Source organism: Serinus canaria, chromosome 1 (assembly GCF_022539315.1).
Source record: "Serinus canaria isolate serCan28SL12 chromosome 1, serCan2020, whole genome shotgun sequence".
In the NCBI taxonomy this organism is placed as follows: Eukaryota; Metazoa; Chordata; class Aves; order Passeriformes; family Fringillidae; genus Serinus; species Serinus canaria.
This window is the reverse complement of record NC_066313.1, coordinates 29,834,916-29,849,974: the sequence shown is the minus strand read 5'-3', so window position 1 is coordinate 29,849,974 and position 15,059 is coordinate 29,834,916. Positions and strand designations below refer to the sequence as shown.

Below are 15,059 nucleotides of genomic sequence, written 5' to 3'. Positions count from 1 at the left end.
CGCTTCCTCCGCCTCCCTCCGCCTCCCGGCCAGCGGCGGAGCTCGGCGGCTGGAGGGGGCGCAGGTCGGTCCCCGGCGGGGCTGGGGGGGGATCCACCCGGCTGGGGGGCGTGGGGAGGGCCGGGAGCACCCCCAGCGGAATTCCCCGAGAGGGAGGAAACTGAGGCACGGGGAGGAAGCGGGGACCGGCGGCTGGGAGCCGCGCAGCTGGTCCGCTGTGGGATGCGGGAAGGACGGGTGAGCCCCTTCTGAAGGGGAATTTGGGGGTTTTTTTTAGCATTTTGAGCTAATTCAGTATTGTGAGCGCCTGGCTATGCAGGGAGGAGCCGTACCTCCGATTGTCCCTAACAGGGTCAGGTTCAGCGCCACTCTGCAAACTTTGCACATTCCCCTGCCCCCTTCCAATGAAACATCTCCGAAATTTAAGTATTCACAGCGAATCCAAGCCCTGTATGCCCACACCCGGGACATGCAGCCAGCTGGGTCCAGCTGGGTGATGGGCGTGATATATGCCCTCCAGAGGGTCTAATTTTGGGTGATGCCTACCTTGTTAGCGTGATTTCTGAGTTGATTTTGCTCTGGTGCGGCAGCATCCGTACTGGGAATTAGCCGCCCTCTAATTGCAGGGATGCTCTGGAAACAATGGTGTCAGTGGGGATGAGGTGGAAACTGGATTATTGAACCACACCGTGTGTCCATCAAGCAGGTGGTGGCTGCCACGTGTGCTGTGAAGTTGTTCAGGGACAAAATAAAGTGGTCCATCAAGGAAATAAAGAGATCTGGAAGATACTCCAGGCACGCCAAGTGATACTTAAATGAGTGCTGGGAGAGGACATTGAAAATCAAAACCTCTGCCAGAACTGGCATATTATATTGGACTGCACAAAGGGTTCCATCAGCTTGGAAGGAAAAGTGATGCTTCCACTGCCCTGAGACCTCAAGCAGGCTCCTTTCTGGCAGGCGGTGGCAGCGCCCTCCTGACCATCTGCACTGCCCACCCAGCACCCCCTGAGCCTACGGGTGTTGAAGGTCATCAGAAGAGCGCTGAGCACTGTAGCACTTAGGCTTTTATTGTCCAGACCCGGCTGCAGCCGCATCCCTATGGCTCTGCACTCCCTCTCCCCCCTCCATCTTGTCGTCAGCCGTTCTCCTTCGGCAGCACTTAACCTTCTTTTGGTTCTCCTGCTCCCTGCTGTGCGGTGCCGCTTTTGTTCCTCTTCTCTCAGGAGGAACCTGACCTTTGCTTTATATCGCTCCTTGCTTTTACTAGCTGGGCACCAGCTCTATTTCCCTGCCTCCCCCTCCCTACCCCTTCTCTTTATGCGTAAATTCAGCATCTGCAGAGAGCCTACGCGAAGCCTCCTGCATTCAGCTGCATCGCTAAGCAAGCAGCCCAGGAGATGCTCAAGGGCGTGGAGGTGCAGGTTTGGAAAGGGATGAACACACGCCACAGTAGACCAGGGCTGTTACGAAACTCCCGTTCACGCTTCCCCATCCCTCTTGCGGCTCACTGACAGAACAGCGTTTCTGTGCATAACAAAGCAGGGTCAGAAAATGAAATATGAATTAAATATAAATAAGTGGCAGATAAGCAACTGCGCTCTGAAGGTGGATAGTCAGTATGTCTGTCTCCCAGCATCGCAGCCGCCGACAGATCGATAGCAATTCTGTTACAAGAAGAGAAGGGAAGGGAAGGGTGACGTGACCCGTCGTTTCCTGCCTCACGCCTGCTGGGAATTTGAGTCCCCTCCCAGAGCTCGTCGCCACGTCCCCCGTGCCAGCCTCGGGGTGAGCGGCCTTTCCCCAAACGCCTGCTGGAAATTTCCAGAGGCACCACAGTAGTCCCGAAAAAAAACCTTCTGTGCCGCCCCGCAGGCGCTTTATTTTGGGATCGATTGCTCCTGGCAGGCACTCCATGCTCTGCTTCACGGACTGCATTTAAGTCTCTTACGTGCTGCTCAGTTGGACGGGTTCATATTAAGTGTCCAAAATCAGGTGGGTTCGTTCTGCAACGATGGGAAAACATGGGATTTCCTCTCTAAGATTGCCATATATAAGCATATAGGGTGCAGAGACTGTATTGTGAATGTTTAACCTTCGATCATAAAGGATGAGCTGAGCTAAGTAAATGCGCATCAGGGATATATGAAGGAAGGGACAAGTCTATCTTTGCAAAGGATTTTGTCCAAAATTCTTCCTAAAACACATCTCTCATTGGTGCCTACTGTCTGCTGAAAGCTGGGTAAGTGGTTAGTTGACGTGTGGTTTGTTTGGGTTTTTTTTAACCCTTAAATACTTTTTCTTTGTTGTTGTTTCTGCCCTCCCCCTTTAGTTAGTTTATGATTTTTATTTTTATCTTGTCTTTCAAGGGGTGACTTCTAGGCTTCAAAGTACCTTGTTTGCAGCTCCCATAACACAGAAAGGCACGAGCTTGTAGGGTTTGGATTTCCTCCATGAGGTTGTCCCCTTGAGAAGGGACAAGGCACAGAACTGTTCTGCAGGTAGAGTTGCAGTAAGTGCCGTGGGCTTGGCTGTGTCCAGGTCTGGAGTTCTCAGCTTTATGAGGGTTTGTTTGTTTGGTTGCTTGCTTGCTTGCTTTCTCAGGGCTCAGGTGTTTTGTAGAAACTGGAATTTTTACCTCAAACCAAAACATGAATTTCCGTAAGACACAGTGGAGCAAAGTGCTACATGCCAGGTGTGGGCAAAACCCAAAGCAGAATGAGCTTCACACAGGAAGGAGCATCTTTCCCTGATTGTGTGTTCACAGTTAATATGATCTAATGGAGCAGACTGGAGCCCCATCCTAACAACCATCTTTTGCTGAATCCCATTTAAAGTCTCCAGCAGCCAAACAGGTGCCCAGCTATTTCTTTTTTCATACTTCCTTCTGAGGTGAAATCAATCCTGCCCCTCCAAGGCAGAATTACTTCCTATAAAGCACTACCTGTCTCTTGTAACATTTGTCTACTTGATGTGGCTTTCACCAGCTCTCTTGGGCAATACTCAAAAAGCCAGAGAGGTTTTTAGTCTGGCTGCTCTTCCTGATGCTTAGCAGAAATGGTCCCTGGCTTGCTTTAATTCTGTTGCCACTTAGGCATCATTCATTGCATCAGACTAAATAATTAATTTCTTCTTTTTTCTTATTTTTCCTTTTTTTTCCCTGTGTGTATATTTTGCGGTTCATTGTAAGTAAGTCCTCAACTACTTCTTACAAATAGAGCTGCACATATTTCACTGTCTTAAATACAGATTTTCTAAGTTTTGGTTGTCGAGGGATATTTCACAGGTGGGTTATTGAAAGCTACATGATAAAATTAACCAGCCATGCAATACTTTAGACATAAGGTTAGGAGGTACTGGTACAGGCTACACAGAGAATCCGTGGCTGCCCCATCCCTGGAAGTGTTCAAGGCCAGGTTGGATAGGACTTTGACCAGCCACATCTACTGAAAGGTGTCCCTGCCCATGGAGCGTGGGTTGGAACAAGATAATCTTTAAGGGTCCCTTCCAACCCAAGCCATTCTATAATTGTGTGATTCCATGAAATTAAAACCATTAAAAACAGTGACTTTGTAATCTTGCAGCAAAAGCTCTAGCAAAAACTCTATTTCTGTAACAGCATATATTAACTTGTATTTCAGGAGGTGCTACAATTTAATGCTTTTAATACCACTGTAAGGGCTTCAGAGGCCCTAAGCAGCCTGTAGGATGGGCTTTAGAAACCTTAACAACTCAACATGATCCTCTTCAACCAAATTACAGATTGCTCTTGCTTTGCTGTTTTGTGTTTTATTAATCTCATTAATTAAATCCCCTGAATGACACTAGGATCAGCCGGTTATCCACATCTTGGGCATTGCCTCTGAAATCCAGAAGGATTGATTCATTTTTCTTCCCTGACATTTTTAAAGTGAACTGTGTGTTGTTGGCAATCAATTTCTTTTCCCACTTAAAAGCCTGTTTAAAACTGTGTGTGTGTGTATATATATATATATATATATATATATATATATATATATATATATATATATATGTATGTATATATGTATATAGAGAACGAGCTGTGGCTATCTTTTGACAACCATATAAACATATCTATAACTTTAGACTTTCTAGCAAACTGCATTCTTGTTGCTAAAAAGGAAAGGTTACAGTTGTATGTATTTTTTAGTGGTTAAAAACATAGTAATATTTGTGCCATTTGTTTACATTTTACTTACATTGGCAAGGCATGGCTGATGGGTTTTTTTTTTGTTTTGATGATTACTGTACACTTGTGGGTTTTTGCCAGGTTGGGTGAAACAGGCACTCAGTTAAATTATGTATACAGAATTTTATTTATTAGCTAATTAAAGCACTCTTAAATGTTATGAATACAGGAGAGGGGAAAATAAGCTTATCCAAAACTGTTCTACATTCAAAATGATTATGAAACAAAGTGGTATGATGATGATGGTTCTAAATACTTGAAGCCATTGATCAATGAAAACAGTTTGCTTTTGTCATTTTGCATACTTGCATACCTTCCCGCTGTGTCAGCCCCCATCATTCTCCCAGCTTCAAACCATTTCTTTGCTAAACTAAACTCATGGGGTAGAGGGTTGTTGCAGAAATGTTCTCTATGCGGCTGTTGAGGATGCTCTTAGGAGTAAAACCCAGGTAAAAATTTACAAGCTGTGGTCAGTTGGAATGCTTAGATGCTGAGACAGCATTTTCGGTTCAGGAGTTTGACTTTTTCATAAAGCTGACCATGCATTGCTGGTTTCTCTCAATTCACATCACATAGTAGGATCATGACTTTAAATCAAATGTGTACTTCCCCCCCCTCCATGATATTAAAAGAGGTATTTAAATACAGGTTGCTCTTGGAAGCACAAAATAAATCTTATGTTCTTCAGCCAAATTTGCATCTTCAGCTGTCAAATTAGATCTCTATCTGACCTAATTTGAGTGAATTTTAATTCTGCTTGGGGAAGAGCTACACAAAATACTGTAATTCTCTGCTTCCAAGAACCATAACGCAATTTTTACTTCTCCTTGTTGACAGCAGGTTATAGAATTATACAATCAGGGAATGGTTTGGGTTGGAATGGACCTTAAAGATCATTTAGTTCCAACCCACCCCCCCACCCCCCATGGGCAGGGACACCTTCCACTAGACCAGCAGCCTCCCATGTCCAAGATCAGATGCTCTAGGTACCTCCTCTTTGTGGAAATCTCTCCAAGAAGAAGTGATTTTCATGCTGCATTCTTGGACAACCTTTATATTGCATTAGGAAAGCATCCTGGCTTGAAAACCTTCCTGGGGGCTGCAAATCGTCATTGAATGATTAAAGAGAGAAAACGTACAGCCCATTTCATTTCAATTTTTATAGGTTTATGAAAAACACTTTTTCATAAACAGGTTTTTAGGGAAAAAAGTAGCAAAGACTGACTTTCCCCAGCTACTCTCAAATACGTTGTTTGGTCAATGCATTAAGTCCAGATTGATGATAAATCCAGTAGACATTTGTGCTCATTTGTGCTCACATTTTTGGCTCTCCTGAGGTTCCCAGACTATCTGATTCATCTTCACCTATGAGGATATAATAAACCTCTAAGAAATGGGATGAATTAGGTAAAAGAAGACCATTAGGAATGACAGCTGAGGAATAGTTATCCTCCAGTCTTGTCCATGGGCAAGATGTTTGCCTTGTTAAATGTTTAAAATTTAATCTAGTGCAGGGGTAATGGACAGGTTCAAAATCAGAGCAGGCTGGTGTCCTGGGAGAGGGAAATCCAGTCTGTATGGGTCTTTAGAATGCAGAATAGCCATAAGCAGAATGGGCTGTCCAGGACATGCATCTGAGCAATGCCTAGAGGTAGGAGAGGAGCAGAGCCCACATGCTGAGAGGCTCCCAGTCTCTGTGCTACTCTTCCAGCTCCAGAGCTAAGGCTTGGCTTGATTTCTGATGCTGTTGCCGCCAGCAGAGAGACAGTCTTCAGCTTCAGAGATCTCATGTTACTGCCATGTTTTGTTGGCAACATCCCTTTTGGACTGCTGATAAGAAATACAGTTAGAGGAGATTTAAATGTTATCTGTTCAGGTTGGACTGAGTCCTCTGCCTCTCATTCAGGCTGTCAGTGAGGTGTTGGATCATAGTAAACCTGGGATGGATGATGAGCTTGAAATGAAGATCTGTGTCTTTGAGTTGCATGGTGGTCTTGGGTTGTGACCCTTGACCATGAGCTCTGCCAAATGAAGCCTTGTCACAGACGCATCAAGGGAAACATCTTGCTCTATGTTTGACTAAGTCTGGCAGACAGCTTGAGGAAAAACTCTTATGGTGTAAATAAGCAGGTGTGGGCTCAAAAATCTGAAAGCTTCACCTATGAAGGAAGAACAGGTTGTTTAGTCTACAGCAGCTTGAAGGGCAGCAGAGGTGGGAAGCAATGAACATGGCTTTTGGAGTTACTATCAGTCCTGCTTCGACAGGCTGTGTTATTTGTAGGGAGGTATGGGGAAGCTTTTTCTGTTTGATGAAATGTGAAAAAAAGTCAAATCCATTTTAGCTGCTTTTGTGAATGCCTGATTGTTCTTGCAGCAATGCTTTTGCAGACATATTGCGAGCCCTTAGGGGAACAATCCATGGCAGCCACTCGTGCTACAGAATTAGATCAGCTGAAGCCTCCACATGATCAGGTTTAAACAGCTCTTGACTCCAAACTGGGTTGGAGTCTTCAAGAGTGGGAAGTATGCTAAGACTACAGTGCCAAGGGGAGTTTAGCACTGGAACAGAGAGGTGTTTTCTGGAGTATATTTGGCTGAGGTTAGTCACAAGGATGGTCTGTGGTCATCGATGCATGTGTTGTTGTGTTGGCCTACACATGCATCTTTATTTGCCAGTTTTGCTGGATGCATGGGACTGAGGGATACACAGGGAAGGCACTCCAGATTTAGAGATCTGCATCTTTCCATTATTGTCCAGTGGGAAATAGGCTGTGTGCCAAGGGCTAAAAAACAAAGTGGAATGTCTTAAACAAGTTAAGGACAGGCTCTCCTTTGACCTTTTAATTATCTGCCCTAGGTTGGGCCAGTTTTTCTCAGCACAATGTGCTGTTGTCTAGAGATGTATTTGTTTTAGAATGCCATTTGCAATATTATCTGGGTTTTAAGAGCCATGAAAGAATTCATATTCCAGCACAGATGACCTTCTCCCTATCTGCATTTTGCTGTGACTCCAGAGCTGATAACAGTGGGTAGTGTCTGTGATTATTCCGTTACTAGTTAGGAAAATGCACTTAAGTTCAATTTTAAGGAGCCGTTTGGCAGCTTTCTGTTAAATGGCTGTAGTTACTACAGCAAGAGCTACCTCCTGCCTCTGTAAGCAAACACTGTGGATTTCCTGCTGAACTGTTGATTAATTTAGAATCAGCAAACAAAGAAAATCAGGTTTGCAGGTCCTCAGGTAGCAGGAATAATGGCCCACCTGCACAAGACAGCTGAGCTGAACTGAAATGGAGACAGCTGCACAGCTCCTTTCTTTTCCCTTACTCGAGCCCTGGCATTGGTCCAGTTCCAACATACAGCAAAGCATGCTGAATAGAAAATGTTGTGTTTTCACCCTGAACTGACTCACTGTTGGATCAGATGAGTGCCAGAGGTGGCATAAGGGAGGAAGACAGTATGGTAGAGGGCAAGGAGAGGTTATGCATGCCCTTCCTATGGCTTAACTGCACCTTAAAATCACATCCTTAGTTCATGTCAGCTGAAGGCAGAGGCTTGGCATGGAAACAATGTCAACTGGAATATGGCCCCAAATAATTACAAAATGTTTTCTAGGGTAAAGCACAATGGAAGGAGAAAGTCTGGTGATTATTTTTGATTAAAGGAACCACAAACTGTCGTGTGCTTACGGCAGCAATGCTGTCTGGCTCCCTGCTATGCTGACTGCACTCAGACATACGTCAGGGGATTCTGCTGAACTGCTTTGTTAATTTAATCATAGCCTCAGACACTATGGAAGATATGAGGTTGTGTCAAGTTCTTGTCCTTTCCTTCTTTGCACCCTCTAAATTATCTGTTTGTCAGGGAAATGAGATTGTACAAGCTCAGAATGCTACTTTGAAGTTAGCCCTTGTTGTAGGTATTGGTGGGAGAGATTCACTTTTAGCCTAATTGTAAAGGTTTGGAAGACTCACGATTTCTGGCAGTAAACTGAATTAGACAAAGCCATGTTTAAATTATAGAAAAAACATCCTTATGCTTGTTCTCAAGATACAACCTTGAAAATAATTCCTCACTTCTAATTTCTATGGTGAATTCTTGCCACGTGGTTACCCTCATATATTTAGTACTATTTATCTCTGTAGTTTAACATTTCAAAAGATTAATGCAACTAAATGTGTGGTGTTGGTTTTTTTTTTTTAATTTTTTTTTTTAGAATTAGTCCCAGCACGGTGACTTTTCCATCATGTCAGAACCTATCACGCTCAATGTTGGAGGAAAACTTTATACCACCTCTCTGTCCACTCTGACTAGCTTTCCAGACTCCATGCTGGGGGCCATGTTTAGTGGGAAGATCCCAACCAAGAAGGACAGCCAAGGCAACTGCTTTATTGACAGAGATGGCAAAATCTTCCGCTATATCCTGAACTTTTTACGAACTTCTCACTTGGATCTTCCCGAAGATTTTCAGGAAATGGGCTTACTGCGACGGGAAGTAGATTTTTACCAAATTCAGCCCCTGATTGAGGCCTTGCAGGAGAAGGAGGTAGAGCTTTCTAAAGCAGAGAAAAATGCCATGCTCAACATCACCCTCGATCAGAAGACCCAGACTGTTCACTTCACTGTCCGAGAAGCACCCCAGATTTACAGCCTGTCTTCCTCCAACATGGAAGTGTTCAGTGCTCATATCTTCTCCACGTCGTGCCTGTTCCTGAAGCTTCTTGGTTCCAAACTGTACTACTGTTTCAATGGAAACCTTTCCTCAATATCCAGTTACCTGCAGGACCCCAACCACTTGACCTTAGATTGGGTTGCAAGTGTGGAAGGCCTTCCTGAAGAGGAGTACACCAGGCAGAACTTGAAGAGACTTTGGGTGGTGCCAGATAATAAGCAAATCAATAGTTTCCAGGTGTTTGTGGAAGAAGTGCTGAAAATAGCCATGAGTGATGGTTTCTGCATAGATTCTGCTCATCCACATACTTCAGATTTCATGAATAATAAGATTATTCGTCTAATTCGGTACAAGTAGGAATGGCTGTTGTGGTGCTAGCATGGAGATAAGACAGGTTAAGTGTTTCCGTTTAAAACACACTTACAGCCTAATTCAGAATCATGCTTATCTGGATTAAGAGTCACTAACAAGGAGATGATTTTCCTTTAATGTACTTACCAATATGACCTTCCAGAATATGTCCATATTCCAGACAGAAGCAATATTGTCTAGTGCCTGAATTAAGGACTGGCTTTGTCTCTGACTCTGACCTGCTGTACAATTCTGGGGAAAATCACTTAACTTCTGTCGTCTCTGCATTTTCCAGTTGGAAAATGGGTGATCCTTAACCTGCATTGCTAGGGGAGGCGAGAGTTCGGTAACCATGGTTTGGAATGTATCTGGAGAATGGATGCAGTGAAAGATACCATGGAGCTGTAGTGCAGCAGACAGCCTTAGGAGCACATTTGCCATGCCTTGCTGTATCACCTGTGCAGAGCATTCAAGAAGCTTTGGATCTGCAGAGGAGAAGCCTTCCCACATGCACTCAAGACAGCTTTAAAGGATGGTACAAGTTGCAAATGAGTGAGGGATCCCATCTCTTTGGGTTACAAAAAAGGATTTCTGTGAAGCTGGCTTGGGTTTTATTTTTAACCCTCTGTGGAAGCCCCTGCTTTATTGTGCTTTCAGAGAAGCTGTGTTGGAATAATGTGACTGGCAAGGAAGCCATAGAAGAGAGAATGGTGTCATCACAAACCAAGAAGATTAAATCTTTACTTTTACATTCCAAAGGCATCCGAGACAACTAGTCCTTTTCTTTCTCTTACGATATTAATATTTGTCTGGAGGATGCTGCTGAAACTTTCTAATGGGAAGACAGATTTTGGGGCAGAGGTCCCCAAACGTCTTTCAAACATTTGAGCCTCTTTTGGGCATATCTCCCTTCAGCAGTGCCTGGAATGCATGGGATGCTGTCTGGGTAGGATGGATTTCATTTGAAAAGACAACATTCTCACCAGGTTACACCTAATATTTTTCATTGCAAAAACAGAGGGTCGTTTTTCCTATCATGGTTCACTGAGCCTTTTTTTATCTAATATCTTTGTGAAATGGTCAGGTCACTTAAAGAATTTTACCCGCTTGCCGGGCTTCAGTGTCAGCTTGCCAGAGGGAAAGTGGAAAACCAGAGGTCAAACTCTTCCCTACACACCTGGTCTGTGCTGTAATGAAGATCATAACTCACTAGCTGCATGTTGTCTCTAAACATCATTTGTGCCACATTCAAGATGGTTCTTTCTTGGCTAATTATGTTTAAAAGTATCTTAACTGTATTTCCCTAACCAGATTGCTATGAGTGCATGAGAGACCCTCTGGAACATTTTCAGGTATCTTTAATGAGATAGAAGGGAAAATGCAATAACAAAGTTTTGCATTTAGAGGTTTAGTGCTTCCAAAGGTTTCTAGCACGGGGCTGCAAAGCTCAGTAATGCGCATGTTCTTGTTTCCCAAAGTAACTACTCTGTTACATTAAGCTGACCTGTGAACAAGCATAAAGAAGCTCTTTTTTCTTGTAAAAAAACAGTGTGATCAATATATTTCTACTGTCCCAAACTGTGACTGCATGAACAACACAAATCAGCATGCTCATGGGTAAAATGCACATTCTGCAGTCATTAGAAACCACTGCCCTTTGTCTGACTTGGTGCTAAACCAGCATGATATACATGGGACCATGCTGTCAGAAAGCACTGATTGGGCTTGAAGCCCTCAGAACCACTAAACATGGCAAGTTTTGTGTATTTTGAGGATTGTAAACAGGATTTTGTGACCAAATTCCAGTTTGAGTTACCATGTTCTTCTATATTTAGTTGCATTAGGAAGAACTCCTTTTTTTTTTTTTCCATCCCAGTCCAGAAATTCAAAGAACGAGCTGGCTGGTCAGCTGGACATTGACAGGGATATTCTGTGCTGGTAATGCAATTATGATCTGTAAAGTGAACCCTCTCTCATCAAATCTGTGACTTGAAACAGATATGCTGTTGCTGAATTTATGATAACAGAGATTTTGGGGACTGTTGATGGTATTTCTTATTAACCCACACCCTTGAGAGTAGATTTTAAATGATCTGTAACTGGAGCTCTTGTATGTCATGACTAAAATAATACCAGTAGAAATTTGTTTTTTCCCATCACCTTGAGTTTATCCAAAGGTAAGAGCAATGGGCTTAGATCTCATTTGGAAGGGTGGAGGGGGTCTGACCTACACCTTTTAGAGCTCTGGATCAGTTCTGCTCCATTCTGTTTCAGCAAAATAAAATATTCCATGGGAGAGTTGTATCATTACTGCATTTTTCTTGGTGAAAGGCAAGTAAGAGGAGTCTGTAAAAGGAGAGAACTGGACTCTGATCTTCATCTGGAGTACTTTAATCCATGAGTCTGTTATGCAGATGAACAAATTGAATACACATTTATTTGTGCTCATGCAACTAAGTCAGTAAAAGGTACAGGTGGCCCCAGATCTCTCTGGCATTTATTAACAGACATTGAGATGCAAAATATCTCTTTTTATATACATAGATAGATGCAAAATTTCCAACCAGTACAAAGACATGAGTGAAGCCATGCTTTGGAAGGAACAGAAAAACCTGATGTACCTCAAACTTGCTAAGCACAATAAACATGCTTAAGTATGAGGTACTATTTATACTGGAAATGGGCGGTAAGTGAATCACTTGTGATTGCAGTCAAACATATGTTCTACAAATGCAGCTGCTATTTCAAACTCCACACTAAGCTCAATTTATAGCTGCTCCTGAATTCTGCAGTCTGTGAGTTAGAATATAATGACTGTTTATAGGAACATTCTCTCTCCAGAGCATTTGTTTGCATTTTATCTGAATAGCTGGTTTTTGTTTACCTTCTTTTTCTGAGCCCTGGAGGTGTAATGTGCTTTTGTTTGCCAGTCAGCAGCACTGATAATGATTCTTCTCAAGAGTTTTCCTGAATTAAAGAGAAGCAAACATGCATAAAGCCATGCTAAGTATAGCACAACCCCATCACTAGTCATGAAAAGCACTTTGCATTTATTAACAGTAACATCTAGAAATTATTTCACTGCTGAGTGGAATATTCACTCTTAGAACAAACTTTTTTTTTTCCTGGAAAGGATCTAGTGACATTTTCTTCCCTTAAAGTTTTGTGTCTGTTTTCTTCTATGTCTTGGTGCACAACTCCTGATTCTGCCATATGCCTGTCTCTCTCAATACCTTAGTGTACAAAATGAGGCAAAGCCCTGCAATTTTTTTTTTTTTCCCTAAATGACCACTGAATAGAGTGTTCAGTAATGTTAGAGGAGAAGAATACCAGAGCCAGGACTGATGATAAATAAGATTTTACCTGCAGTCTAATGGCATTCTTAGATCTGGACATGTGCATAGCACAGTGGTATTTCTTACATGGCAAAAAGACTATTACAAAACATCTTAATGGACTCCAGAAAGAATCACTCATGGATTTCTTTATGTATTTTTAGGCTTGATATCTCTTAAATACCTAAACATGTCCAGTTACAATGATGAGACTAATACTGTATATAAATAATAAGAGATACTTAGTTTATACAGCTGTTAAAGGGAGGAGTTGATGCGAGGAGCATCTGTTTCTGCAGGCAGTGGCAAAGAAATAAAAGAAGTAGTTGTAAAAAGTTAGATCTGAAAGAATTCACATTAACAAGAAATCCAGGATTTATAAGGGGGAGAATAAAAATATCTTGATATGTTCAGGAGAAAAAAGAAACCCAGCAAGATAACAATGGAGACAAAGATTTTGCTACAAGAGTCTTTGATTAGAATGATTTACTGGTCCTTTCCAGTTTTAATCTTCTATTATGCACTTTAAATATGGGTCATGCCAAGACTTATGTTAGTAGCTTCTCAGGAGCAGTCAGCTTTGCTTTAATTTGCATGTACGTGTGCTTCAAATCACCAAGCATTTGCACTGCTGTACTTAGAACTTTATAACTGGATTGTTGAGTATAAATTGCTGCTCGAGTTCACAGGCAGCAAATATCTGCAGTTCATATCTGCAGTCAATCACATTTATTCCCAGGAATAAAAAGCGAGGTGGAAAGGCTGGTGGAGTCTGTATACAAGGTTGGTGGAAGTGATAAATACTGCCTTCAGCCATAGACTGTGGAAAATAAGCCTAGGAACTTCTGATAGTTCACAGATTAATGAAGAAGTTACAAAGAAGACTCCTCTGGGCAGTTTTATTTTCACCCCATCCTGTAGAACTTGGTGCCTCTGCTCAGAATTTCCATGTATTTTAAAATATTTGACTTCCATTCTGCATCTACGTGCTGATGGACACAAACATGCAGGGTACAGGAAGTGCTAGTATGGGGCCCTCCCAGGAGCAGTGCCACATGTGAATGAGTACAGGCAGTCACAGATAGTCAGTGCAAGAAGGGCTGATTGCATATAAATGTCCAGATCAAATTCACAGGTTCACCTGGGAATAACAGAAGGAATTTTTTTCCCGGGAATTCAGAAAAAAAGAAAAGGAGCTATAGGGGAGGGCTGTAATAATTTCCTTTCTCCTCATCCTTTGGGCATTCCCCTCAGTATTTTCATGCTCCAACTCCTAATGGTGGGATTTTCCCATTGATCAGATTTTGGACCCCAACTCACTAAAAGCCATGCTTTTGAATCAGTAGTGTTTGAAAAGTGTGAAAAGATGGGTCTTCATTGCTTACCACCTTCACAGAGGCCCTGTAGGGCTATCACATTTAAAAATCTGATTGCATTCTTCTGCTTTTAACTCCTTCTGTGAACTGTTACTAATATGTATTTTAGATAAGTGTATAGTAAATAAAATGTGAATGAAGCAGGAGGTGTTCTGCCTGACATATTTCTTGACAAAAAAGCATGAGTGGTACTTGCTGCACTTGTAGCTTTCCCTTTTTCTTACCACTGCCTCCTTGTAATGCTTACCTCGACCTCTCAGTGGCTGGGAATTGCAAGGTCCCCAGGAATTAGTGCCGTTGTAGAAAACTTGGATGAACAAGCCTTTGTAAATAATGAAAACCATTTAAAATGCGTTAGCGCATTTACGTTTCAAACATTTAAAAACAGGATTTGTTTGTCCAGTGAGGACCTCCTTCATAAACCCTGATGCATTACTGCTGTTAGACTTGTCTCTAGTTCCTGAGCATGAGCAAATAATACATTGCTGCTGTATAGGAAAATAAAAATTGAACATGTTAACTGCATGATTCCATGCAGCTCCTACAAGATACTATTCTTACATAGATGGAGGTTTGCTGTAAGGAAGCTAAAAAGTCATCAGCCTTGTACGCATCCACCCTCCAGGCTGGCAGGAAAGTATTTGAAAAAAATGGAGGCCGTTCCTCTGAAAGGAACAACTTTGTACCTGGAAGCTGACTTGGACAGCAGCCGCACAGGTTGGAGGTGGAGCTCCCTGGAGCAAAGCTAAGCTGGTGTACTTTAAAGCAGCTTCTGCCCGCGGGAGGCTGGGTGGCCTCACAGCACCAACCAACTCCTCAGGCATGCTTCCTCCTCCTTCGGCCTCAACCCGAGCTTCCCTAGCAGTCTCAGGTGCTGGATTTCTAAGAGTAAATAGTAATAGCCTGGTACAGCAGCAGGTCAGCTCAGGCTGGGTGTCTGCACAGTGGGATGCTCAACAAACAAGACCCTGAGATTTTATACCCTCAGTCCATGCCCTCATTCTTCCCGCGCCTCTTGATCCAGTGCTGATTTTTGGTCTAAGGCGTTCTCTTATTTAATTCTTTATCTGTGTTCGTGCAGGCTAATAATTAACCGATTTCCTGTGCCAGTGCCTCAC

General features: G+C 42.8%; 1 protein-coding gene across 3 annotated transcripts; it reads left to right on the top strand.

Annotated features, from left to right (window-relative positions):
* The first annotated feature begins 3 nt into the window (after positions 1-3).
* On the top strand, positions 4-14,087 carry KCTD21 (potassium channel tetramerization domain containing 21). Of its 3 annotated transcripts, none has more exons than XM_018908359.2 (2): positions 4-64; positions 8,424-14,087. In XM_018908359.2, exon 2 carries the CDS (start codon positions 8,454-8,456, stop codon positions 9,234-9,236), a length of 783 nt encoding a protein of 260 aa, XP_018763904.1. In that variant the 5' UTR covers positions 4-64; positions 8,424-8,453; the 3' UTR covers positions 9,237-14,087. The 3 variants fall into 3 exon arrangements, with proteins under 3 accessions (XP_018763904.1, XP_018763902.1, XP_030090645.1); XM_018908357.3 differs by lacking the exon at positions 4-64 and adding an exon at positions 1,742-1,995; XM_030234785.2 differs by lacking the exon at positions 4-64 and adding an exon at positions 2,029-2,242.
* Positions 14,088-15,059: the final 972 nt, after the last annotated feature.

What these genes read in the sequence shown, in the direction of transcription:
- KCTD21 (XM_018908359.2), top strand. Translation starts at nt 8,454, where the DNA reads ATGTCAGAACCTATCACGCTCAATGTTGGAGGAAAACTTTATACCACC.